Source organism: Bactrocera neohumeralis, chromosome 2, assembly GCF_024586455.1.
Source record: "Bactrocera neohumeralis isolate Rockhampton chromosome 2, APGP_CSIRO_Bneo_wtdbg2-racon-allhic-juicebox.fasta_v2, whole genome shotgun sequence".
NCBI classification, from domain to species: Eukaryota; Metazoa; Arthropoda; class Insecta; order Diptera; family Tephritidae; genus Bactrocera; species Bactrocera neohumeralis.
Genome location: NC_065919.1, coordinates 29802574 through 29829487, shown reverse-complemented (window position 1 = coordinate 29829487; position 26914 = coordinate 29802574). Strand labels below are relative to the sequence as shown.

At 36.5% G+C, this 26914-nt stretch overlaps 1 protein-coding gene across 3 annotated transcripts in view; it reads left to right on the top strand.

Annotated features, from left to right (window-relative positions):
• LOC126767920 (zinc finger protein 704) overlaps positions 1-26914 on the top strand; it is a 297974-nt gene that overhangs the window by 158434 nt on the left and 112626 nt on the right. For all 3 annotated transcript variants that reach the window (XR_007669180.1, XM_050485706.1, XM_050485707.1), the window contains exon 2: positions 20527-20708. Coding sequence is in view for 2 of the 3 variants with exons in the window: in XM_050485706.1 (XP_050341663.1) it covers positions 20527-20708 (182 nt within the window). In the remaining variant the exon portion in view is untranslated. The remainder of the gene's footprint in view (positions 1-20526; positions 20709-26914) is intronic.

Sequence of the window (26914 nt, the reverse complement as noted above, 5' to 3'; positions counted from 1 at the left end):
ATATGCTTTACGGAATTTGTCTTTTAAATTTCGGGATTGAACATCACTAGGATTGCAATCTCGAAACTCACGATTTGATCGTAAAATTTGATATTTTTGATGGTGCATAACCAGAACATTATGTCATACAAACGCCATTTGTGTCATTTACAGTAACCTAAAATAATCTTCTCGGCCAAAAACTGAAATTAAATCTCGAACATTTTTCGCACGATTAATTTTTCCAACTTTCAACGTGGATTAACTCATCCAGAGTGCATAGATAAACTTAATTCAATTTTTGACGATGAACTTCCATCAAGGAACAGTGTTTTTCGATGGACGGTGAATTAAATCGTATGGCACTCCAAAAGCAATTTGGTCAGGTCATCCAAAATCAGTTGTTATTGCGGAAGCTATTGACGCTGCGCAAAGTGATATTGCAAGATTGTCATGTGACCCATCGTAAGATTGAGCAGCTATGGCATTAGTGGGACTAGCACATGCATGAACTTTGACTGTAAAACAAATGGTTCACCTTGGAGCCCACATAATTAATATCTCAAAAAAAGGCTCGTGTCGAATGGTCGAGAGAAATGTTAACAAAATACGACATCGGTGTTTCGATTATGATTCGTGGAGTTACGCATATTCAAAATGAGCCAAATCTAACGAAAGCTGTTCGCACACGAAGCACTTCTAAGAAAAATGTTGCTTATTTTTCTTGAAAACATATCGCAACCACACCCCCACAACAACGCAAAACAGAAAATTCCGAGTCGTACATAAACATTTGTTTGCCAGTTGTCTTTCATGAAATCAGAAAAATGAACCACCGTAGACGGATCACGCGTCTCCACGACAATGCGAGCTCCCACACATCGACTGAAAAAAGTGCATTTTAGAGCACTCAAAACATCGACTTGATAAGTAATCCATTTTGTTCTCGAATTCCGAAATATAAAAGGCAACCCACGCAGTGGTCCGATATCGGCATTTCCGACAAATGCAAAATTCAGTTCGATATCTCAAAAAACTGAGTGACTAGCTCGCTCGCATAGATACAGGCTGACAGGCGGACATGGCAAAATCAACTCAGCTCAGCACGCTGACCACCTAATATAATCTGTTCAGAGTATGGAAAGTGTTGCCGTTTTGAGAAAAATTTACATATTTTTTCGATATTCTTGGTATGTAGCTTCATCTTGTAAACATAATACCATTTTTTAAATTATCTCTAAAAACAAGTACAATTTTTCAATTGGGCAGCTCCAGTGTAACACCCCATTGAACTTCAACAAACCGCTATTCTGAACAGATTTTCGGCTTAAAGTGTTTACGAACAAACAATATTTCATAATAATTATTAAATGGTTTCCACATTAAAGTTCATTTAATTTATTTGCAACTGAATAAGCACAAATGATCTTTGAGCATTAATTTTGTGATTTCCCCGCAGAAGCGCTGCGTTCCTTAGCACCTGTTGCTTGACAACAACGATTTGGCCGGGCACTTAAGCATTGAGCATTACTTTTAGTGCGTGTCTTAATGAATTTCAATGCGATTAATCTCAGCGTAAATTTACAATTTTCTTTGGGTTTTGCTTAACTTCTTGAGCCGCCACTCCGCCGCTCTCGCTTCACGCACTCTTAGCTAAACGCTTCCATGTGTGCCTGTGGAGCGCTGATTGGCAGTCAAAGCGCGGCATTAAAGCGTTCATAATTGATTTTACCTGTGAACGAGTGGCGAAATCGGGGAGAATACAAAGATGATAAGCAGCAGCAGAGAGGTTTCCAATTTAATTTACTTGTGAAATACCACATTTCACCTTCTCCTAACAACTGTTTTATGCCGTTCGAGACAAGGCATGCCACTCAATTGCTGCAGTTAACCACACTCACTGCTTTCCACTTTTGTCTCCTCTTTGTGTTCACTGTCAGTTTACAAACAATTGTCGATGGTAATGGGCAGTGATGTACTCAAAAAAGCTAACGGCACATTTCAATTCCTCGGGTAGCAACAATAAATTTTGTGGCGATCCAAAAGCTGTGTGGGCGCTTGAATAAGCGAGAATGCCTAAAAGAATAATATGCCCTTCAGCCATACGTACACACATCCATCAATATGTTTATGTGACAACACACATAGCTGCCGGGTGAGTTCAAATTGCGGTGCCAATCAACGAAAGATCGTTTACCTCTTGAAAGAGTAATTCACACTTTCCACTTTCGTCAATAGTTCAGGTCTTTTGAGGAACGTTAACGTTTTGGCCGTTGGTGGTTTACGGTACTCACAGGCAAAGTGCCTTGACTGCTGTCGTCCATGTGACATTGCCTTCGCTCCGCACCTGTGGCTATTTCATCACTCTTCGGATGCTTTGAATCACTTTCGAACGCGTCTTTACGTCAACACAGCGTATCGGCTTCAAGTAGGTATCGGCAGAATTGTCGAAAAGTTAAAGAACTTTGATTGATTAAGCAACCTAGTGAAATGGAATGGTATTCCGGAGCCGGTTGTCGTTGACCGGTCGATGACTGCTGTCTACCTTTCTCAGCTGATATTTGTATAGAGACTAATGTACGGTGAATGTGTGTTATTTTTGGCAGATTATTTCATTTATGGGATTAAATTTCGGTAGACAGTGCAAAAAGAAAACAGCGTTTTTCGGCCATGACCTGCAAGAAAACTTTATATGAAATTAATAAGTAAATGTTGGCATGTATCTGTGGTAAATAATAACCAGTGATCTTGTCTACTTTATACAAACTTTCGAAAACCTTTGTGGGCACCCATCATTCGGTCGTAAAATCCAGCTCAATTGGTCTTATTAAGATGAAAGTTGCGTTATCAACTCTCTGAAGTCTATTTCTTGTTCAACGTTCGCTTGCCTGAATATTCCCACGCGAATTTTAATAAGAGAGCTGCTTACGTTTATTGCAAAATAAACGATTCTGAAATCTGGAAACAATTTTCAAGATCTCAAGTAACGCATTAATTGCCAGAGCATATTCGTAATAAAACGTGAAATTTCTCACAAAGGGAGTGTAGATGGACATTAGTTCATACATTTTTTGCCATTATCGAACATACAGGACTGTTATACATACATATACTCATATACGGGATCTAGCATGGAAGCTTTATGAATTTTGAGCTAGATCATTGTGTGGTACACGAACCTCCTTGGTTAGATGGAAATCGATGGTAGGAATCAAAAAGCAATGTAGTTTAATCGGTTTTGTCAACATTATAAGGCAACTACATGCTGAGGAAGTGCAAAAATGGAAGCAAAAGAACTGGCTAATTTGGTATTGTGATGGTTCAAAGAAAGTTGAAAACACTTTTGCTATTACAACAGAATCTAAAGAGCTAATCAATAATGGACTTTTGCCTAGCTACACCGCTATATTCACCTCGGAAATTACAGCAATTGAAGAAGCTGCAAAATTAAAACCTAAAGGCTGTAAACTAATAATATGCACCGATAGTCTCTCATCAATAAACGCTTTAAAATCGGCAAATTTTAGTGATATTCTCACACGTAGGGTTAAGGTGACTCTCTTACGAGGCAAAAATATAAAAATTTTATATACGCTAGCGCATGTAAACATTACGGGTAATGAAAATGCCGATCAATTAGCAAAAGACGCACATACTCATCTTACTTTTTTAATAAATAACTACACCGAAAAAGATATTAAAAGATGCCTCGCAAACTTCTTAAAAAAACAACGTGTCTCTAATTATGAAAACAAAATTAATGCTCACTATAAGACTATGCACCAGTTATCTCAACAACATAGCAGTAAATCGAATTTTAAAACAAAACACCAGCAACTTGTTTTGATGAGACTTAAACTCGGCCACACAAAATTAACGCACGGATATTTACTTTCAAAGGAATCACCACCACTTTGCATGAACTGCAATGATACCCTGACCATGCAACATTTAATAAACTGCTACAAAGACACATCGCAAACTGTTGATTTGCATACCGCTATAGCAACACTGGACTATGAAAATATAAGAAAACATCTACCTGCTATATTATTAAAATTAATTTAAAATTGAAATGTTTATATAGGTAAATTAATATGTACAAAATGGGGCGAAGGCCTAAGCAGCCAGTTCCTTTTTTTTTCCTAGTATGTTTGTAAATTGATTTACAAGTCATATTAAAAAAAATAAATAAATATAAAGTTTTGATCCTTTCGAGGTTGGTATATTCAAAGCTCGATCATGGTGAAATTAAATTACTCACTCCGCTCCACTCCACTCTTCTTTTTCAATCTATTTTATAAATAAGCTTCCTTTTTAAGGTCTGCTAGTAGTAATCAACTGGCCTAATTAATTGCCGATCAAATAATAATAAATAGGACATGTTCATTCAAAATTCCACTGGCTAATTACAAAAAAATCAAAATATTTAAGAAATTTTGTCTGGGCATACACTAAATAATGTTTTATGTACAGGAAGATACCAACAAATTTTTGTTTAAAATATTTACACATTTTTGCCAAAATAAACATATTCAATTAGCACTTATTTATATTTATGAATTTTTGATTTTTATGAATCTAAACAAAAAGCAGTTGACTTGCATATAATAAGTATGAATGTATTTTGACATTTCATGATAACAAAACCAAACACAGGAAGCGATCTACTCGTAATTATATGTGGTAAACGCAACAACAAATTTCCGACGCAGACCGATTTATTAAAGTGAGCAGCTTGTGGTAATTATTTTTCCAGCGAATTAAGTGGTGAGAGATGAGTCATGATCAAGTAGTCAAATTATAAATATAGAAGGAAAAGCATTCCGATCAATATTTAATAGTTGAATTAAGTTAAAATGTCAATCTTAACTGAGATCTCAATAGACAGTTTACATCCAGTCCGTTGAGGTACCTAGATCCCCTATATCATTTATCATAAAGACCTTCATAAATTGATGAAAGGCTCTAAGCCGATCACAGCTTGGACAGCTTAAAGCCGATTCGTTGTGGTACGCTTTGTCTAACACGAGATCCATAGGTCCAGTACTGGAACGCAAGATTTCAACAGGGATTTAACTCGTTCTCAATCTGAAATGAGCGGATTGTTACCTCATCGGCTATACAAATTTCGGCGATACTTACCCAAACGACTCTGATAATGAAATACCTTGATGCTATATGTAGTGAGGTTAGACACTCATTGACTAGCTTTGAGCGCTCATCTTGAGAGCTCAACGCTTACATTGCCGCTCTAATGTCATAATAAATTCACACCTATCTGAAAGAAACTGCACTTCGAAGCAGTTAGTCTACTTCTGCATTAATAGCAGACACTTCTACCAGAAAGATACTACAGTAGTCCGATAGATTGGCTTCAGAAAGTTTGACGCAGAGCTCCTAACTTCGAACTATGAAACGACTAAAAAATATGCAATCAAAAATAAGATGAGAAACCAGGATATTTTTGGTCCACAGTTATTAGGATAAATGTAAGATCTTACATCCAGTCTGGATAATATTTCCACAATAATTTTCGGGTATCGTAACTAAAAAAGCTAACGAAGGAGCGGGCCGGAAAGTTTGCACTATATATGTAGTAGAATCTGTGCTTGTGGTATTGAGGATTCTGGTAGTTTCGAAACGCTGCCGCAATCCGGATGAATTATGGGAAAAGTGTGATCTCTCAAAATTGAGTAGTACGTGAATATCTTTGACCGCACCAATATATACATATGTGTAAAAGTGGGATTGAATATCATATACATATTTGTTTGCCATATGTACAATCAGCACACCGCGATCGGGTTGCCAAGCGAATGCGCCTTTACACTATGCACTCCAGCTCACCGCTAACCGCGTATGACTCAGCGGCTGTCAAATGCATGCGCCCATGTGTATCATACATGCGACATGTGTGTGCGCCTTTGTAAGTGCTCCTATTGTTCTATTTTATTTATGCTGACTGTTGGTATTTCCATGTGTCACGCCGCGTCAGGAAAGCGAGAGTAACGACAGCGCACTCCACTTACTCCAATTGCCCACTGTCAGCGTTTTCGGTATCGAGCTTGAACCTTGCTTCGCAGCTCATTTGATTATTTCGTTATACATTAATACATATAAGCATATATACTATATATGTATGTATATATATTTGTAAGGCTGTATTTATGTGATGCAGTAATGTATCTGGCTGATCCTTACTAAATTCCATTTCTAATCTCTTCTATTTTTGGACAATGTAATATTTAATACATATTTATAGTACATTGTGTATATGTTCCAACGTGTGCGTCTGCTTAGCGGCCGCCGCTATATCCGCTCGTTTATCTCTACAGGCTTCGGCGTAACGGCGTTGGTCACGTTTCGGTCGCACATCGATCAATCGGTTCGCTGCATGTGTCGATCAGCTGTTTGTTTAACAAGAGCCGCCGCCGTTGGCTCTTGCGACTGAGCATTTGGTTGCTCGCTACTCGCCTGAGCGCGGCCGCCAGTTAGGTGTAGGGATCGTTATTTAGCTGACTCAAGATCGGGGGGTTTTTATTTTTATTTTTTACTTTTGTTTAGATTCACAGCCACGGGTGAGTAATCAGTACAGGAAATGTGCCAAAGAAAAGCTAGTCGCATGCAAGGCCTGTTATAATCGAGGCTAAATTTGTTAAGTGCGCACTAAAAAGCATATTATATCGCAACTGAAATACGATAAAAGACTTTACGATGAAACTAGATGCATTTTATACTATTTTCGAATCACGAGCACCTGCGCAGATTTACCTACATATGTATGTATATATGTACATATATACGAGCAAAGTACATACTAATATGAGTCACTTAAACTTTTTCGAGCTTATGGGGCGTTTTATGTTTAATGTACATACATATGTATGTGAATGTATGGCTTTAATAGACAATAACAGACAACAGGAAATATCGGTAAGTAAATAATTGCAGTCAAATAATTGTACATATGTATGTGCGCATTTCTCTCAATCGTCCGCAAGATATTGGCCTCAAAGTGATGCTACCTCTCCAATTTTTATATTAGTGGACAAAAAAGAATTTTAAATTTTGATGAAACATTATTTTCTAACGGGATCAACGGTAGTTCATGCAACGCAATGGCTTTAAAAATCTTTGTGTTAATTTGTGCCACCATATTCCACGGCCATGCACTGTTGTGCTGGTACTCGTACAGCACAAATAACGCCTCTCGTTCAGGAACCCTACACGAGGTAGTAACGTCAAAAGCCATCGTGAAAATGCATGACTTTGATTTTGCAGACCATTAAAGGGACCTCAAGAAGCTGCGTTGTAATACGTATATATGTACATACATTACTGTGGGCAAATTTATTTTTTTTTCTAGGTTGGCATGACTGTCAGTGACATCTGAGCCAAATGTCATAACAAAATAAGCATTCGTGTTTAGTATACGCTTGTCTTTCTGAAGAACATAAAATGCATTCGGCGATTTTTACGATAAGTGAAACTATTCAACAAAGGAGTTTCATTAAGTTTTGTGCGCGGAATGAAATTTCAGGTGCCGAAACGCTCAGAATGTTGGAAAAATCTTTCTGTGACAATTGTTTGTCGCGAGCAAGTGCTTTTATTGGTACAAATTATTCAAAGAGGGTCGAGAACGCGTTGACGACGAACACGTAAATAAAATAAAGGAATTGGTGTTTGAGAATCGACGATTGAAGAAGATCTATAAAAAGCGAAAGCACGATTGGTTCCACAATCACTAAGTTTATTCGAAAAACAAGCGTTGCGTTAACTTCTGGGAAACAATCCTCTCCGATTACCAAGGAGTCATGAAACGGTTTATTACTCGCGCGAGTCGATTATCGTGGCAAAAAACCACGTCAAAGGAGAACAAAAATCAAGGTTATGTTTTTAGTTTTCCGCGATTATCGAAGTGTGGAGCACTCCGAATCGCTTCCGACCGGCCGAACTATGTATTTGAGTGTTATGCGGCGTATACTGCTTTGATTCAACGTGAGTTTTTCGCCAAATTTTCAACCAGTATGGTGCCACCACCACCGTATTCACCAGATTTAGCTCAGTGTTATTTCTGGCTATTCATCAAACTCAAACGACAGCTCTAAGGAATTTATTCCATTAATTTACTTTTACAACTGTTTCGAGGATTGGAAAGAACATTGGCGCAAGTGTATTGGGACCAAGGGGGATTACTTTGCGGGGGACTATATAGATTTTGAAGAATAAATTTAAAAATTTTAAATTATGAGAAAGTCGTACTATTTTTTTCTCATAATAGTATTTCTTCAAAAAAGTTTTGAAGCCAAAATAATGCCAAACTAGCAGCTCAAATTCTCCGAATGATAGAATAGCATTTCACAACTTATTTATAGCACACCAAGGTTCAACTTTGTAGGTTACATAATACATAATAAAATTTATGTTAAGTAATTACAAAAATAAAAACAATAGACGAACCTTTTTCCCATTAAAATTGCAAATCCCTTCTACTGACAAACACTTTTGCAAGCCACTGTATAGTGGACTAATAAACTAGGAAATATACAGGCCAATATAACTGCTATTTGCAATCAATTATTTTTGCGTTGAATGCGCGCAAAAGTCAACACTTAAGCCTCGGCAGTGGCAAAAACAATTAACCCAAATTAGGAGGACAGAACGCGCGCGCGTGGCAACATCTACACATGTTCAACACGCGCCTAACAAATGACTGAGCAAAGACACAATAAATTCAATAAATTTGTAACTTTGCGCACGCGCGCAACAACAGCAAAAAAGGCAAATTCGATTTGGCGCAGTAAGCAGTTTTGCCAGCAGCTGGCAACGCCCGCAGTGTGCAACTTTTGGACTCCCGTTCACCACGCTTGAATAAGTTTCTCGAAATGGGAGTGATGATGTGACGATAACGGTGTTTTCTATGGAATATCATGCGTTTACCGCAATTATCAATTTCCGGGTGCGCGGCATTGGTCAAGCCGATTAGTTGAACACTTCGCCGCTTTCAGAGATATGCGCTTTTTTGTGGCACGTATTTTAAAACTCGTTCGCACTAACTGTTATCTTGCCACAGCGTATGAGGAAAATGTTTGTGGTTATCACTTTAGCGGTTCGGGATATAAGAAAAACCGCGAAGGGGCACAGACAAATTCTTATCACAACCAATGTTGTCTTTGCTACCGCCTTCTTATCAATTTTACGAAACGTGATTAAAAGAGTTTGACGTTCCGGTGCAGACTAATCTGCCAATAGCAGATCACTTATCAAGGTTTAAATATTTAAAAACATACGAGAACAAATCTGACAAAATCGTTGATAGTTTTATGAATTGTGATCACACATATATTCAAAATCGTAAGAGTAAGAGTACTCTTTTTTACTCAACTTAATAAAATAGTAATAATTTATTTACATATGTAATACTTACAACACAACAACTATCATTATACATATATAAATAAAATTGATCACATTTAACACCAAAAAGATTTTTTGAACAATATCTGAGCAGTCTGAATGTCTCAAATATGGCTTTTGAGCGACCACTAATTATCAGCAGTAATTAGCTGCTCGAACATATTGAAACAATTAAGACCTTTATGCATTATATGCAAAGATATATATGTATATGTATGTATATAAATACATGCTATTATGCGTTGAAACAGACAATGGCGACCACAGAGTATCGGCTAATTAAAATAGCCTCAGCAAACCGGTACTTTGAGGTGACATATAAGTGCGTTTGCGTCGTTTATGCTCTTGTGGCAATCATACGCGAAAGCAGCCAAACTAAACCGTAAACACTTGACTACATACACACAGCCAAGCTTATGTGTACGAGTATTTCATTAATCAAGGTTAACTCGACGAGACCTACAAATTAGCATAACGGCTCTATGCTAGCCTCTAGATCGCACAATTGCGTAAATATCTAAGCAGCGGCGCTGTCGTCGCTTTTTATGTTGATTTCATGTAAATCAAATGGTTTTTCTTCAAATTCACATCGGACAAAAAGTGTGCGAATGAGCCTTTGAACAAAAGATGTTGGTATTAAAATCAACACAATGAGTCGAAAATGGTTATTTCAGCCTAACTACTTTGGAATTTATAGTTGCCGTGATTAATTCGCCTTGCGCATATAAGGAAATTAGCTTTTTTAACAAATAGTAATTGTATATTTATGTAAATATTGTCACTTAAAAAAAATTTAGGAATTAATATAGTTTTGAAAAAAGCGCCCTTTCTGTATGCAGTGTTTAGAATAACTACAAACCTATAATTATCGATAATACAATGTATAAAAACTAACATTTATTAAAGACAAAACTAAACAAGAAACAAGAAATTGAACAAATTAATTGACTAGCTTGTTTTAGTGTTTAAGAAAGGAATTAAAATAATTTTTCAGGCTCTATGGCGTGTTTAACAATTTCCACTCTCAAGAAATCTTTTTTTGAGAAACATTATTGTGAAAATATGAAATGAAATAGGACTTAGTTTGATGACTACTTTTTTGATTTTCTCACACCTTAATTCTGCCAATCCAATCGAATTAAGTTGTGAACCCTGTGAGCTCCACGAATTTTCTTGGGTGTGATAATTAGTATAGCGTTTTTTGTTTGTCCTTTTTGCAGAATGTTGCCTTATAACCAGAATTATTTTGCCAATCCAATCGAATTAATGCAACATTTCTACTCTTCTCGAAACTCAAGTTTGCGTATTGCTCAGTTGATGTTCATTTACTGTTTTTTATAGTAATTTAAAAAAAAAATTCTACTAATTATAATTTCATTATCAGTAATTTTGTCCAGTGTTGGCAGAGTTTTTGTTCTTTTATCATGTAAAAAATCTAAACTTTTACAAAGTGTAATGAAGCATTTATGTACATATATATATAGTAGGGCTGATCGATTTACAGGGAGCCAAAAAATCGTGCATGCAGGAGATCGGTTTTAGACCCATAGTCTCTTAGCAAAGTTGTTCAGAGTGATCCGTAGAGCATTTCACGAATACGCGATTTTATAGCGAAACAACGACCAGCTCTGCAATGCATTAAGACAACATTTTCATCGATAAAATAATATGCTATCAACAATATTTCGGAAAAATTTATTTGACAGTCCAACTAAAAGTTGAATTTCTTATTTCAACTAGCAAAATTTGAGAATGATGAGATTTGTTTATGATAACTTAAATAAATGTGTTGAAATACTACCGAACCAATTGAAAACGTTTGAGAAACAATTCTTTCCGACAACCAGTATATCATTAAATGTATTATTACGGCGACGATTTTTGGATCCACGTCAAAGCACGTCAAAAATCAAGGTTGTATTGATAGATCTTCGATTAACGATGTGCTATTCCAGAATTATGGGCCGACAACTCTTGGTTTTTGCACCACGATAATGTACCCTCGGATACTGTTTTGATTCTTGGTAAGTTTTTCGCCAAATTTTCAACCAGTATGATGCCGCCACCACCGTATTCGCCTGATTTAGCTCCGTGTGACTTTTGCCTATACGCCAAACTCAAACGACCGTTTCGGGGAAACCGTTTTGAGTCAATTGAAGACATTAAACGTGAGCCGCTATGCGCAATGAAGGCTATTCCGGCTTCGACGATTGGAAAAAGCATTGGGATTCCCTTGCGGAATTATATAGATTTTGAAGAATTAAGAATTTTAAAATTATGAACAAAGTCTTACTGTTTTTGGCCGTTTTTTCTGTGCAGGGTATAAAAAACGGAAACATGTGGCAAAACTTCTCAACAACAATTTTAACTGAAAGGCTTCATAAATAGTGTTAGTTTGCTATTTATATTATAATGAATTGCTGGCCTTATCCAATTTATTTATTTACTTTTTTCAAATAGATGGCAATCTTGCTAAAAGCTGATTTCAAATGTAAGACTTTATACATATTTTTGATTCCTTAATCAGATTGTAATTTATTACACAGGTTAATAATCTTACTAATTTAATTAAATAAGAGAGATCTAAAAAATTGTCAAAAAAATTTTTATAGTTTTCTTACGTTTCTTCTTTACTGGCATAGACACCGCTTTCGCGATTATAGCCGAGTTAACAACAGCGCGCCAGTCGTTTCTTCTTTTCGCTACGTGGCGCCAGGTTCTTATCCACCTGGACCTGGTTCTTCCAACGGAGTGGAGATCTTCCTCTTACTCTGCTCTGCGTCGAATACTTTCAGAGCTGGAGTATTTTCATCCATTCGGACAACATGATCTAGCCAGCGTAGCCGCTATCTTTTAATTCGCTGATAGATAGCAATAAATAAATCTTTCGCAGAACCTTTCTCTCGAAAACTCGCAACGTCGACTCATCAGTTGTTGTCATCGTCCGAGACTCTACACCATATAGCAGGACGGGAGCAATGAGTGATTTATAGAGTTTTGTTTTTGTTCGTCGAGAGAGGACTTTACTTCTCAATTGCCTACCGATCCGAAGTAGCACTTGTTGGCAAGAGTTATCCTGCAGGCTGACATTGTTGGTAGTCTTTATACTTGTTCCTAAATAGTCGAAATTATCTACAACTTCAAAGTTATGACTGTCAACAGTAACGTGAGAGCCAAGTCGCTAGTGCGACGACTGTTTGTTTGATGACAGGAGATATTTCGTCTTGCCCTCGTTCACTACCAGACCCATTTGCTTTGATTCCTTGTCCAGTATGGAGAAAGCAGAACTAACGGCGCGGGTGTTGAGGTCAATATCATCGGCATACGCCAGCGGCTGTACACTCTTATAAAAGATTGTACCTGCTCGATTCAGTTCTGCAGCTCGAATATATTGCAGGATTCACCCTCTTTCTTACGCATTTCATTGATTTTTAATCATAAAAAATTTGGCAACTGTCTAATTATCACAGAACAATCTAAAAAAAGAGTTTAATTTCAAACCACATTGAAGAGCTTGAACGGGTTTGCATGATTTTGGGTTGCCCTCATTATACCCTATATATTATATTAAGTTGGCCACGTTCTTTGCAACATTTGTCGGAACCGTCGGACCACTATAGCATATAGCTGCCGTGCATACTGACCGATCAAAATCAACTACTTTTGTGGAAACTTTTTCATTTGGGAACAGATATAATGAAAGCTATAAGAAGCTTCGGTGCAACCGCAGTTAAGTTTATACGGAAAGCCAAAAATATGGCACTGCATCAGTTTCATAATTATCTAATATTTTAAAATGAGTTTTAGTAATATTCAAATAAGATTTTGGTCAGGTCGTACTTATATAGATTTAAGCGTATTTAATATGTACATACTTGTATGTACATATGTATAGTATGTAGTACATATTTAAATAGATACAAATTTATACATATGTGCTTATATTTACATGCTTACAGTTTAAAATGTATCGGCAAGTTGATCTCTTCATTGATTTCACACCGTCCATTGCTAAAAATATGCCATGAGCAACAGGTGACCAGGCAACGCAGTATGAGCATCAAACACGTATATCTACATATGTACATACATATGTATGTGTGTGCATACATATTATTCCAGTGAATCACATATTTGCTAAATATATCTCCATGTGTTCACGATGAGGTCTATTCCAAAGTTTTATTCGCTTAAACTTACATATATATTTATGTATGTATACGTATGTTTGTATGTACAAGCTGAGAATGAAATCGAAAGGAAAAATGAAAATGAAAATGAAAACATACCGTTTGCTCCCACATTCGAAACATAAAATAGTAATGATTGAGCTCGTGCCAAATTTTACAAGTGGCAATGTGCACACACACCTACAGCCTGTATGGATATATGTACATATGTGTGCGGAGGAATGTAAACGAGTGGGTGGGCGTGGCCGTGAATTTATGCGCGCACAGCAAAAGTAATGTGTTGTATTTAAGTAGGCGAAAATGTGCACATTCACATGAAAATACAACGAAATACGAACAGACACACATAGATATGTATTTCTGTGTCAGTGACTTGCAATGCTATAAAAAGTAAGTGCTTCATAAATTTTTACAGCTTCAAAAACATCTTAGACACCCGAGTGGAATGCCTGCCAAGAAGCGTCACAGCATCTAATTGAGTATGAATATGTGTGTGTGTGTGTTTTGTATTATCATTCTGGTTGCCAGCAGCTCAGCCCAAATGATTGCAAACAAAGTGCCTAAGCACTTCACAAGCGCACAACAACAAATGTTTAAATGCTTTATTGCTGTTCATTTGCTTGTTTTCGTTTGTTTGTTTGTTGCCATTCGGCTTTTGTTGTTCCCGGCGTTTCGCCGAGCGGCTTCAGATAATATTTGCCTATTATGCTTAGATTTCTATTTTTATTTTCTTTCATAATTAGCCGGTTGTTCAAGTAGTTTTGGGCGAGTAGCTGTCTTGTTGTTGTTATTTGCTGTTCGACAACATTTACGTATGTATGTATGTACGGATGACGCTCAAATTTCACTTTCGAATGTTACAAGTTGCTCTTAAATCTGCTTTTCTAACGAAATTCTCTTTGGAAGCAAACGAAGGAAAATAAGTGAGACTGTGTGTGTTGCTGTGTCTTGAGTGCGACTTTTTCACACATTCACGTGTAAGTGGAATAGTCGGAAAATCACGAATCAAATTTGATAGACTGACGTTAGGCGCGAGTGCGGCGCAGCTACCTGTGCGGAAGTACCGCGCTTACATATATACATACATATAATACATGTACTTGTATGTATGTATGTATGTGCAAAAACAAGTAGCTTACGTAAACAAATACTCGCTTTTGAGAAACTCCCGCACCGATTTCGAACTCCAAAAGCCAAATAACAGCACATGCAAACATACGTATGTACATGCATGGTACTTCAACGACAACATTGAGCGCCGAGTATGAAAACAAAGAAAGTCAGGCGCTCCACAAAAATAGAGAGCGCAATAAACAACCACGTAACAAGTCTTGAAAAACTGAAAACAAACGGAGAGCGGACCGCGCACCACACACCGCGCGGAGCACTTGGAGCCATACAAATGACGGAATAAAAACAAACCAGCGAAAATAGCTACACACACACGCATAGCTGCTACCTTGAGCGCCCGCGTCGGCGGCGCTGCTGGCAACATTTTCGAAGCGAACGCGCCGAGAGCGCACAGCTTGTTGGTGGTGGTAGTGCTGGGCGCTCATCTCACCGAAAACGAATCGCTTACGCCGCCGCTAACAGTGGTGGTGGCGGCGGTGGCCGCGCATTGCTGATTAGACACGACAGGATTGTTCAAATAATTGCAGTCAAAACGCGCCGGTCCGGTATTTGAAATGAAACACGCAAAGAGAATGCCGGAACGGAACAAATGCTGTCGCTCACAATGAGAGCGCCACAGCAGTTACGAACGAGGCAATAGCAATTCCGATAGTTATAAATGCCGAAATGAACTGCTGCTAACAGCCACCACCAGCTGCTGCTTGAGTGGCGGTGCCTTCAAAGAATCATTCTTAAATGCGCGCGCGAATCGTCAACACGTAAGTCGCTACGTCGCTAAATCGAGTAAACGCAGCAATATTGGAAACAAAGTGGTTTTTCACACTCGGCCGCCGAGTGCTCATAGATACACACACACATATACGAATATATAGTATCTATGTGTGCTGCAAGAAAAAACGCAAAAGTTGTTGAGCGTATTCGCCGTGGTGTTTGTGAGTATAAGCGTTGGGTGAGAGCGTGAGCATTACGCCGTGTGCTTTTAACGCTTTCATTTACTGCGTTTCTGTTTAAGTTTTTGTTTTTGGTTTTTCGTTTTTTGCAAAGAACGAAGCGTCAAAGCTACTTACGCTCGTGCGGCCAATGCTTGCGTCGTTGACTGGCTAACTGGCTAGCTGGTTGTTTTGCACTGGCGAGCAGACACTTGTGGTAGTTGCATTTTGACCGTACGCGAGTAAAGCCACAAATGTAAACAAAACACGCTAATTGAAGAAAACCCTGAGCGCATCGGAAAATCAAATTCGTAAAGCTGCGACGAAGCAAAAATATTTCAAATAAATTTTCAAAGCAAAGTCGCGAGGCAAATATTCTACAATTTTTAGAAGTCTTGAACATTTGGTGCTGTGACAACTTGTATGACGCAGTCGTCAACCGTCATTCACCGAAAAGCAACACCTGTGCCAGTGCTAAAGTGAATCGCGGCAGTGTGTGATGCAACAGAAAGTGACTACCTGTGTGAAAATATTGCAGAATTTGAAATAATTTAATTGAAAAATTCAAATATTATTTGTATTTATGTGGTAAAGAAATTAAATTCGTACTAAATTTATTTAAAAAAATATATATATGTACATATATTGAAAATTATTACGACAAAAATATGGAGTGAAAAGGCAATGAAAAAATTTAAGTGAAAAATTTGAAGACTGTGGAAATGTGAAAATTCGAAAATTAACTAAGTTTAAAAGTTGCTAAGGAAAGTTACAAGTGAAATGAAAACAATTTGAGTTGATAAAAAAATATATCGCATGCAATTTTGTTAAAAAAAATTAAAAAATTATAAACTGTTGAAAAGCCATTCGATTTTATTAGCAGCAATCGTTAAATATTAACCTGAAAACCTTTAGCAAAAATAATTAAGCAAAAGTTATTACAAAGTGTGGCCAAATTAATATAAAATATAAAGAAAAATATGTACATTTTTAAACCTTATAAACAAAACTCTTTAGTATCGTAGTCCAAAAATTTGGTTTCGGAATTTTTTTTTTGTATTATTCTAAATTAAAATATTTTTCCCAATACGTCAATCAAATTTTAAAAAAATTTAAAAAATTAAAACAAAAGAAATTAATATAAACAAACAAACGAGCATTACGGTACCAATAAAATTAATTTTAGCGCCAGTTTCGAAAGAAATTTGATAAAAGGCTTTCACATTAAATCTTTAATTAACAATTTACTGGCTTTCACATTTAAAATTCGCTAAATATATTTACTTTACTTTAAATTTAAAATGCGATTGCAAAAAAATTTGAATATTTCCCTTCAAAAATTTTTTCATAAGTTCCAATGCAAAAAACAACACGCCAATATTTGCGCACTTTATAACTATTGCGGCCAAACTATTTTTATTATTTTTTATAAAGTATATACATATAAATGAATTTTAACAATATGATCACACAAAAAACGGTGGCTGCTCAGGTCTCAGATAAAAACCAAAATAACAAAATGAAAACAAATGAGGATCACAGTTTTCGAAATTTTGATTCGAACACAATTCGCGAGTAAATGAAAATATTTGCCATAAAATAAGGGAAAGGCCGAATATACTCTGTTGTGCGCAAATTCAGCGCAAAAATGCCTGAGAGCTCACCGAAAATATTTTCCGCCAACAACTCTTCGAAAAGATCGCAAAAAACACAATAAATTGTTGTGCGTGAAATTGGCAGTTTCTTGTTGGTTGATGGCGCCATTTAGCCTAATTTCTTGGTTACAAGTGCAACATAAAAATAACACTTCAACAACAGCAACAAAGCGCAAAATGAAAAATAGCCAGTGGCACACACGACCGTGTCACCCAAACCTGCTGGTGGCCGTCCGAAAATAAACGGCATTCAGCGGCAAAAAATCGCCACGCAACGCTGACGCACTACCGCACACACACGCAGAAACAGGCGCGGCAATTCGTCGCTGTCATTTACCGGCCGGCGTTTTGTGCCAATTAACAGGCGCGCACACACACTCACCAAAATACGTGCAACACTCGAGGAGGCTAAAGCGACACTGGCCACAAAGCAGCTAGTAGAACCAACAACTACGAGTGCGTTGCTAGAGCAAATCGCACACTATTACTCTAAGCGCGCAAACGGTCACATGTGTGTGTGTGTGTGCCGCCTAGCGCCTAGTTTGCCCGGCCAGTTGACAACGCAACGGCAACAGTTCGCTTTTTCTTGGCCAACTCGGTTGCATGCACTTGGGGGCTGAGCTGCGCCCGTGAGTGTGTACGTGTGTGTGCATGCACCTTTTTTGTCTGACTGCGTGCCACTTCTCGGCTGACACGGTTCCGTTTTCCTATTCTGCTGGCATTGCCAATGGGCAACACCGCCAACTAGTGCAGCAAGTAAGCCATTAATCGAAGCAACAACAACAACAACTGCACGCATAACACACGCAGCCGCTGGTTTCACGCAAAATAACTCACACACACACGCATGTTGGCGTGCAAAAATTCGTTTTTGAATTTGTGGATTAGTGTTGTTGTTGTGGGGAAATTTAATTGCACGCAATTTATTTAAACGCCAAGCGAAAAATAAAAACACGCCTCAACAAAGCGCCGAAGAAACTGTGAAAATTATTTAAAATTAAATTAATGCGAAGTGTTGCTGCAATCACGGCAACAACACAAATTGCTACAACAATTCCCCACCACAGCGTGCTAAGGGGCCTTGTGTGTGCTCCAAACATCCATACATACGAACATACACACATACATACATACTTTTGTAGTACATGCGTTGCAAAGCGGCGCAAAATTTTGATTTTGATTTTGATCAGAAGCGAAATTCCTCAACGCCGCATTTGCAATGTGACATTGTAACAGAATTCTTTTTTAAGGCCAACTAATTTGTAACAAACAACAACAACAGCAATATTATTTGCGTAATTGCATAATTAAAAATTCAATGAAAAAGACAAATGCAAATAAACAGCAAGTGTTTAAATAAAAAGTGTTTTAATTCGAAAAATTATTGCTGCATTTTACACTGTGCAACACAAACGAAATGCAAGCATTTGCAGAGAAAGTGTCAAGTGAAGTCAAAATCAGTGAAAAGAAATTAAAATAATTAAATAAATGCAAAAACAGTGTCAAGTAAATTACCAAAATTAACAGCAGTTTATCAAAAACTTATTCAAAATAAGCAAACTTGTGTGTGGATTTTCAAGTACTAATTGCTCTGGCTGCGACTAAGGTGAGCTGGATTTCAGTACTTAAATTGGTCAAATTGTTGTGATATCGAAGAAATGAGAGAAATGATGAAAAACAAACATAACAAACTTTTTTGTATACAAATAAAATTTTTTTTGATATTATTTCTTATTGGTAGTATTGAATGGGCTTTAAAATTTATTTTTGGGACAAGAAATTAGTTTTTGTCAATTAAGAACTTCATTATAAATAAAATATTTTTTTTTGCAAAAACGACACAAATAATTAAACTAAAATTATTTTCTGATTAGAAAAATTAAGCCACGATGGGGAAGTTTTTGTAGTGTTGGTTTTGTAGCAAAAAGTGATAAAAATATTAGTTTTGATTTGCAGATTTTCAAAGCCAAGTTAAAACTAATGCTTCAGAATTTTAAATACTTCATCGCGAATCTCTTGGAAAACAAGTAACTATTGAAAAATCAAGAAAAAAGAAAATCCTCAAAATGTATAACCTCACTTTCTTGTTAGTTTTCATATTTTATTACATTTAAAACATGAAAATATAAAAATGACCTTTTTTCACACCATTTCCTGGTGTAGATAGAACTTTTTCAGTTGGAGTTGCGCACTATGAAACTTTTAGCTCTATTTCTATACATAAGCACGCATACATATGTATACTGTATGTATGTACTTCCATTGTATATGCAGCTTGGTAGATACATACAAAGTAAATAGGTCAAGGTGCAGTAGCTAAGGTTGTGATAATAAGCAATAATTCCAGTAATAACAGAAAAGATTTCCCCAAATATCTAAAAAAAATAAAAGAACGAGAGAAAAGTACATGAAATACACTTAAAAAAGCAATATTTTAAACAAATGGAACTACATACATACATACATATCCGTATATGTATAGTTGCCAGTCATGACCCAAATTCGGTTTTATTAAAAATAAATAGAGAGGAATTCTTGATTTAGCAGTCAAATTTATATGCAGAAACTTTATTTTTCAATAAAATTGTTATCAATAGCCTGAAGCAAGCTCCATATAGATGCAGAGCTAGAATATGCCTTAGAAATGCCATTTTGGATTGAAGTTATTTATTTATTTCGTTTTAGTGTTACTATATACTGTTTGAGAAATCTCAAAAAATATCATGAAAGGCAAGAAAAATTCTTGTTATCATGTGCATATATGTATTTTGATAAATATCTCTTTTAGTATATCAATATAATATTAGTATGAATATCAATTGCTTTAAAGGATTCAATTTTATTATATTATGGCTGGGCTTCAGCGAATCCTTCGAGGAAAAAAATAATAATTTTCATGAATTTTGTCAATTTATTTAATTTTCATAAAATTTTTTGTTGCAATACAGCGGTAAAATATGATCTGCGTTGAAGCTTGTTGAATAATTTTTGAGGTAAATTCACATTTCCCAGTCAGTGAAAATTCAATCACTTAAATTCGTCGTTCTGGTAAAAATTAAAAACATTTGAAGGCACAGCTGACCTACAACACTCCCTTTTCCAAAATATCGAAAAATTTCCATTTTTAGGTCTCAGCAATTTCGTTATTTCGAAAAATACTGTCTTATTACTTTGTATCAAACTTTATTAACTTAAATAACAACTTTCTTTATCTACACTCAGGAACCTATTGAGCTGAAAAAACGGTTGGAAGAGGTGCGTCTGCTCGAATCGCGACGCTCTGCACGCTTGGCTGATCAGGAACGCGACACAGATTTCGCACGCCTAGCCGACATGGGTGGCGATCGCCGCCGCACAACATCACACAGCATCGAGGTGCCAATGTCCTTAACGCCGCAGAATAAGTGAGTAAAAATTAAATATTTGCCTTAATTTTTTTAATTAAATAAAAATAGACAAAGTAAAATACATTAAACAAAATGTATAACATTTAATAACATAAAAACATATAAAATTAAATTAAATTGAATTTAATTAAACTATATTAAATTATTTAAGAATATTTCTAAATTCAATAAATGCAAGTTTTTGCTGCAAAGCATAATTCCCATTAGAATGAGTAACAAAAATAAAAATTCGAATGCTTATTTTTCCATATGAACTATATATGTATGTACATATGTAGTTGCTCGTAAAAAATTTAAATTATAAGTTTTTTTTTAATGTTTTGACTCAATATTCGCATATTTATGCCTGCATATATCTACATTGTACATTGTATTATTTTTTTATTTTTTTCACAACAAATATGCCGATTGCCACATTAGAAGCGAGGCAGCCGCCTGTTTTATTTCAATAACTCCACAAATATGACCCAAAAATGATGAAAATGAGAAACACAAACAAAATTGGCGCAATTTGAAGCATTCCATTGCCGATGAAATGGGGTCACATGCTGCCCCTTCCAGTCACTTTCAAAGCATGCATACACACATACATATATACTTATGCTGCCATGTACACATGTATGTATGTACATAAAATTTAATCCACAATCACACGCAAAGGCAGACATAGATAAACGCGTACATATATACATATATACATAAATCACATATGTTGGTATGTATGTGTTTTTATATACGTAGAAAAAGTGCGTGGGTGCCGTTGGCGGGAAGGTTCGCCCTAAGCGCGCTCACTATCAACAGCACACGCACTCAGCCGCACAAGCAAATAACTGTATTTTAGTTATCACAGACTATTTACATGCTTGTTGTTGCTGTCGCTAACGACTTTTCGCATATTTGGTATGAATAGTCGCGACTTGGCGACGTCAAAAGCATCCAATGGCATGCAAGGGCGCACTTACTTTTTAGATACATTTACATATACATATATGTATGTATGTATGCGTATGAGCAAATTCTTGTTTGCGTTAGTGTAATTATTTTCGTTTGGTTATTAACGGCAGAGTGTTGCGGCGTTAACCAGAATTCGATAGCCAAACTGTTCGCAGTTCTCTAATTTTATTAAAAAATATTTAAATATAAGTATGTGTATGTATGTATGTAGCTATGTAAAAAGCTTTTTATTAAAGCAGTGTTGTAATAAGAATTCTATTACGTCGCGAATTGCTATCTAATCTGACGCAAACATGGACAACTTATATATGTATGTATGCATGTACATATATACTGTATGTTATAGTTAACAGCATTTAAGTCACACGCCAAACTTGGCGGGCGTACGTTGTCGGAGCCACTCGCTTTGATAAGCCGCAGGCTGCCCTTTCGTACAACCGCACTGTCAGTGGCAAAGTCTGAATTTACTCAATCGCTTTGATTGCTATTCGATTTGCCAGCTTATATACGCTGCTGCTCCTCTTCAACAAGCGTTCAGCAGACGTTGCGTCGCTACTGGCAAAGCATTTTATTCGAATAGTTGAAATACAAACAAAGCCAAAACAAAAAAATGCAAAACTTCCAAGCGAAAATAAGAAACTGAAATTTTTGCTAGAAAGGCGTCGCATGCGATTGCGATTAGAACGCTGTCGCGTGATAAGCGCGCCAGCGCGTACTTGTGGACCTACTTTGGTACATTAGAATTGCAATTTTGTGTGCCTTTGTGTGTATATGTATGTATGTATATGCGTTATCTGGACGTCTGTGTGTCGGCTATTTGAAAACTGATTAGCAAAGCTGCTTCGTAATTAAAATAACAACAATAATAGCAATATGATCGGCGTAAAAACTACTAGCGAGCACTGTGAATTGAAGTCTGAACTTGCGCTCTTCTGCGCACCCGCCCCACTACAACTACACGCAGCCGTATTTATGCAAATATTTATGTCTGCTTTGAATGGCACATGCAATTAATGGCGCTACTGCATCGACTACAAACATATATGTAGTTACATATGCAGACATTTATATATGTAGGTTGCTAGAAGGCGGCGAGGCATTGAGCCGAGGATGCTATTGTTCGAATGCCGGCCACGTTCTAAATTGATAACACGCAGCAGTGGCTCATAAATAAGCGAATAAATGGAGCAGAAATTGCGTTTGACAATTACGCATACTTTTTAACCAAGTACATGTGTGTGTGGGTTATGCGTAGTGCGTACATCTCAGCAGATTTGGTAGAGTGTGGCAAAATGCTTTACATATACTGTGCTTTCTGCCTCCTTTGTATGACATTGTGTTTCCATTTAAAAGGAGTTCTTCGAAAAAAATTTAGAACAACCACGAGGAATTCCTAATCAATAAAATAAGCACAAAATAAAGACATGCGCTGTATTTTATATACTATGGATATACTTATACATATGTATATGTATTAAGCAGAAATTAAATGTCTATTATTGAAAAGTAGTTCGAAAGGCAAAAATTAACTTGTTGCATATCTTCAAAATTATACCCTGATCAGGGCGTAAAGATTGCACGAATTTTCTTACTCTAAGAAGTACTAAAATAAAAGGCAAAATCAGGAACTGAATCGTTAGACCCCAGTTTTTGAAATTTTGCACACGCCCTTTCCGATTTCAATTATCGATTGGATATCGGACTATTATCACATATAGCTGTCTTACAAACTGAAAGATCAGAATCAAGTGCTTGTATGAGAACTTTTCCATTTGACGAAATATCTTCAAGAAATTTGGCATGGATTGTTTTCCAAGGCAAAAGTATGTACAAGCGAACAAGAAGTGGTTTAGATCGGACTACTTCTTGTGAGGGGAAGGTGAAGTGTCCAATCTTCGGTGCAGCCAAAATTAACTGTTTTTCTTGATTGAATTTGAATATACTCTATTTCCTACTGTTACTACTTTAACCGTGGTCTGATTTTACGCTTCTATGAAAGGCGATTTATGTACGAATGTGAGAAGTAACTGCATAATACCGTATATTAAAACTCAATCTGCAATTTGAAAAACAAAATTTCAAATAAAAGAATATAATTAAAGAAACTATTAATTAATAATATATCGGCCTATTTTTCGATAAATAAATAAATTCAGTTACTATATTATTTTATTCAAATAATTTTAAATTCGAAAAAGTTTCTTCTAATTACTATTTTATATTATTTTACTACAATTTACATTCCCCATTGAGACTCTCTCGTTAGTTACTGCGATTTCTATACCAGCGATGCCAATATTGAAACGCCTTTTATTATATTACTAATATTTTTTTTTCAATATATTTTATTTATTAATACTGTTATTTTTTCACAATATTATTTTTGTTGTAAAATTCACGTCGAGAAGTTGTTGTTGACAACGCCGTGCTTTATTATTGTTTTGACTGTTGAAGCGCTTTGAATATTCACTCTGTATGTATGTATGTATGTATGTATGTAAGACAGTCGACAACTACTTGATTGAATAAGGCACTTCTAGCAGTATCGCTTGTTGTCTACTATTCCTGACGTTTGCTGGCGTATGCGGAAATAGCAAATTAATTTTCGCACACATACAAACAAGTGTACTACACACGCATACATATAAGCACGATTTTATTAATAGAGAAATGTGTGTGCGAATTCATTCGTTTGGCGAACATGATTTTTATGTTTTTGTTTTGCTACATAGGCGCTAATAAAAGAAACAACTAAAACAACAACAGCGCGGGCACACTTCAAATCGCCAATTGACTTTGAGTTGATTGCGCATACACGCAGCGCTACGCAGCGGCTGACGCGATTACATATACATATACATATGTACATGCATACTTATATACGTACATACATATATATGTATATACAAAATTTTTATCTGGCAGATACCCGTCATTTGGCTCAACACTTTAGGATGCGGCGTCACAAACGCTGCTGACATACAAAGAAATAAAAATAAAAACAGCAAAAATTTAAAACCAGTCCTAATAAAGAATTAAAAACCAAACATAATGGAAACCGCTTAGCCAATGCTAAACGCTGTTCATGCTCACGCTGCTGTGGCGGCTTAGGCGTATACGCAACTATTATTAATATTTTTTTTCGACGCAATTTTTATTGTCGATTTCGTCATTGACCTCCCGCACAGAACAAGTGCAAAACAAATAATTTTGCAGGCGCACACTTTCAAGTAATTCCCGCGTAAATATTTTGAAAGCGAATTTCCAACTTCCACAGTTAAAGCGCCAGCGTAGCACACATAAAGACACACATACAGCCGATTGCGCATATCATAAGATCCGCGTTGAAAAATAAAAAACGTCACCAGAATTCATGGAAATTTACGACGCTTGAACGCTCGCCACATCGCTGTTTTTTCCATGCGCGAGGTTGTGTGCCTGCGCTCACTCGCTTGTTTGTTATTTATTATTATTATTGTTATTGATGATTTTTTGAATTTTTTCGCTGCCTCGCAATCGCCGGGGACTTTTGCGCCTAATTTTTGTTTTCGCACTAAAAGTTTCCACGCAAAACACAAATTTGTCACGAAGTATTTACAACGAAGTGGTCTTTTGCGCGGCTATCATGTAAGCGGGTCGGACCCGTGGCGCAAGTTACGTCGTCTATTGCGTCAACTACCACATCAGCTACACACCAAGTTAAGTTTAGGAAAACCAAGTCTTCGCTTTGAAGTTTAATCACAATTTTTACTTGTTATTTCTTAAAATCGCGCTGTGTTAATATGACATTTATATTTATATTTTTGTGGTCGTTGTCGTTGTCGTTTGTAAAATCATTTCGCCTGATAATAACCTTCGTGCAAACACCCACCTAAAACCACTTCATTACAATCTGCACATTTGCAGCGCGTGCGAAGGCCAACCACTCGCTACTCGCTCTGGCTCTCACCCAGCCAGTTTCCAGCAGTGCAAAAAGCGCAATCTCGAAATCTCCTACAATTACCCGCATTTAACTATTATGCATATACATATATGTATGTATATAGTATACGATAAAATTATAAAGTCTACATAAGTTTCTAAGCTGTAACGTGCGCGGACTTAAGCTCTTAAGTAATTATCAGCTGGCACTGCTTCATTTCGCTCTACGCCAAGCGGAGCTGATTGTAATTTGAAAAACATTGCAAATTGCGGTGAATTTCCAATCAGCTGTGCCGCGAACTAGTCTGGCGAGCAACAACATTAGAAGCTGGCCAGCTGACAAGCACTCGATTTCCTTGTAGGCTAAGCGAAGTGCGGCAATTGGTCCTTGCATAAGTGCAAGCGCCTGTGTGTTGTCTAATTATTGCAACAACAATGCCAATGCACGCGTAAAAAGTCGCATAATTTGTTGTAATATTTCTTTTGATTTCTGTTTGGTTTTCTAATAATGGTTGACAGCGGCGTGCGAATAATAACTCGCAGCCGACTTCTCATACATCCACACAGAGTGCGCAAATAAATATTAGCATTGTAATAATTACCTCGTAAATGATCGATGGCAATAGCAACTGCCGGGACAACAATTACCGGCCAGCAATGCCAACCGCAAACTGGCTGAACAAAAAGCGCGAGAGCTCTAAGTCGAAACAAAAACAATTATATAAGAAAGTCGGCATTTGCAGTGTGCTGCACCCATTTGTGAAACAACAACAAAAACAAAAGCATTTGCATTTACAGCGCAATAAGCGTGTAGATGCAAATACAGCAGGCGATCGCTTACTAGAACCGGCAAAACAAATGCAACAATTTTCACATAATACATATAACAACAACAAAAATTTGAATTACATTAAAAAAAATAATAATAATGTTTTAAATATTTAACAACAACATGGTGTGCACGCCTATATGATTCCCCCCGATATGCATTTTCTGATTTAATTTTAGATTTAATGGCTTTCGTTCCAATTCGCGGGGGTTTACTGTACACGTGTATCTGTAAAAGTGCCGGTAGATAAATAAACATAAAATTGCCTTACGAACACTGTAGGAAGCAACTACCTACAGTAGAACAAAAAGCCATTTAGAAATAGAGCAATCGAGCAAAAAATATCGATAACAACGGAAATAAAATATTATGCGAGTCAAATGCACAAAATAAAGCAGTTTGGAATAAGAAAATAAATTTTAAAATTTACACTTCAAATAATTTAAAAAATTTTATTTAATTAGGTTAAACAAAATGTAATAAACTAATAAAAAAAAAC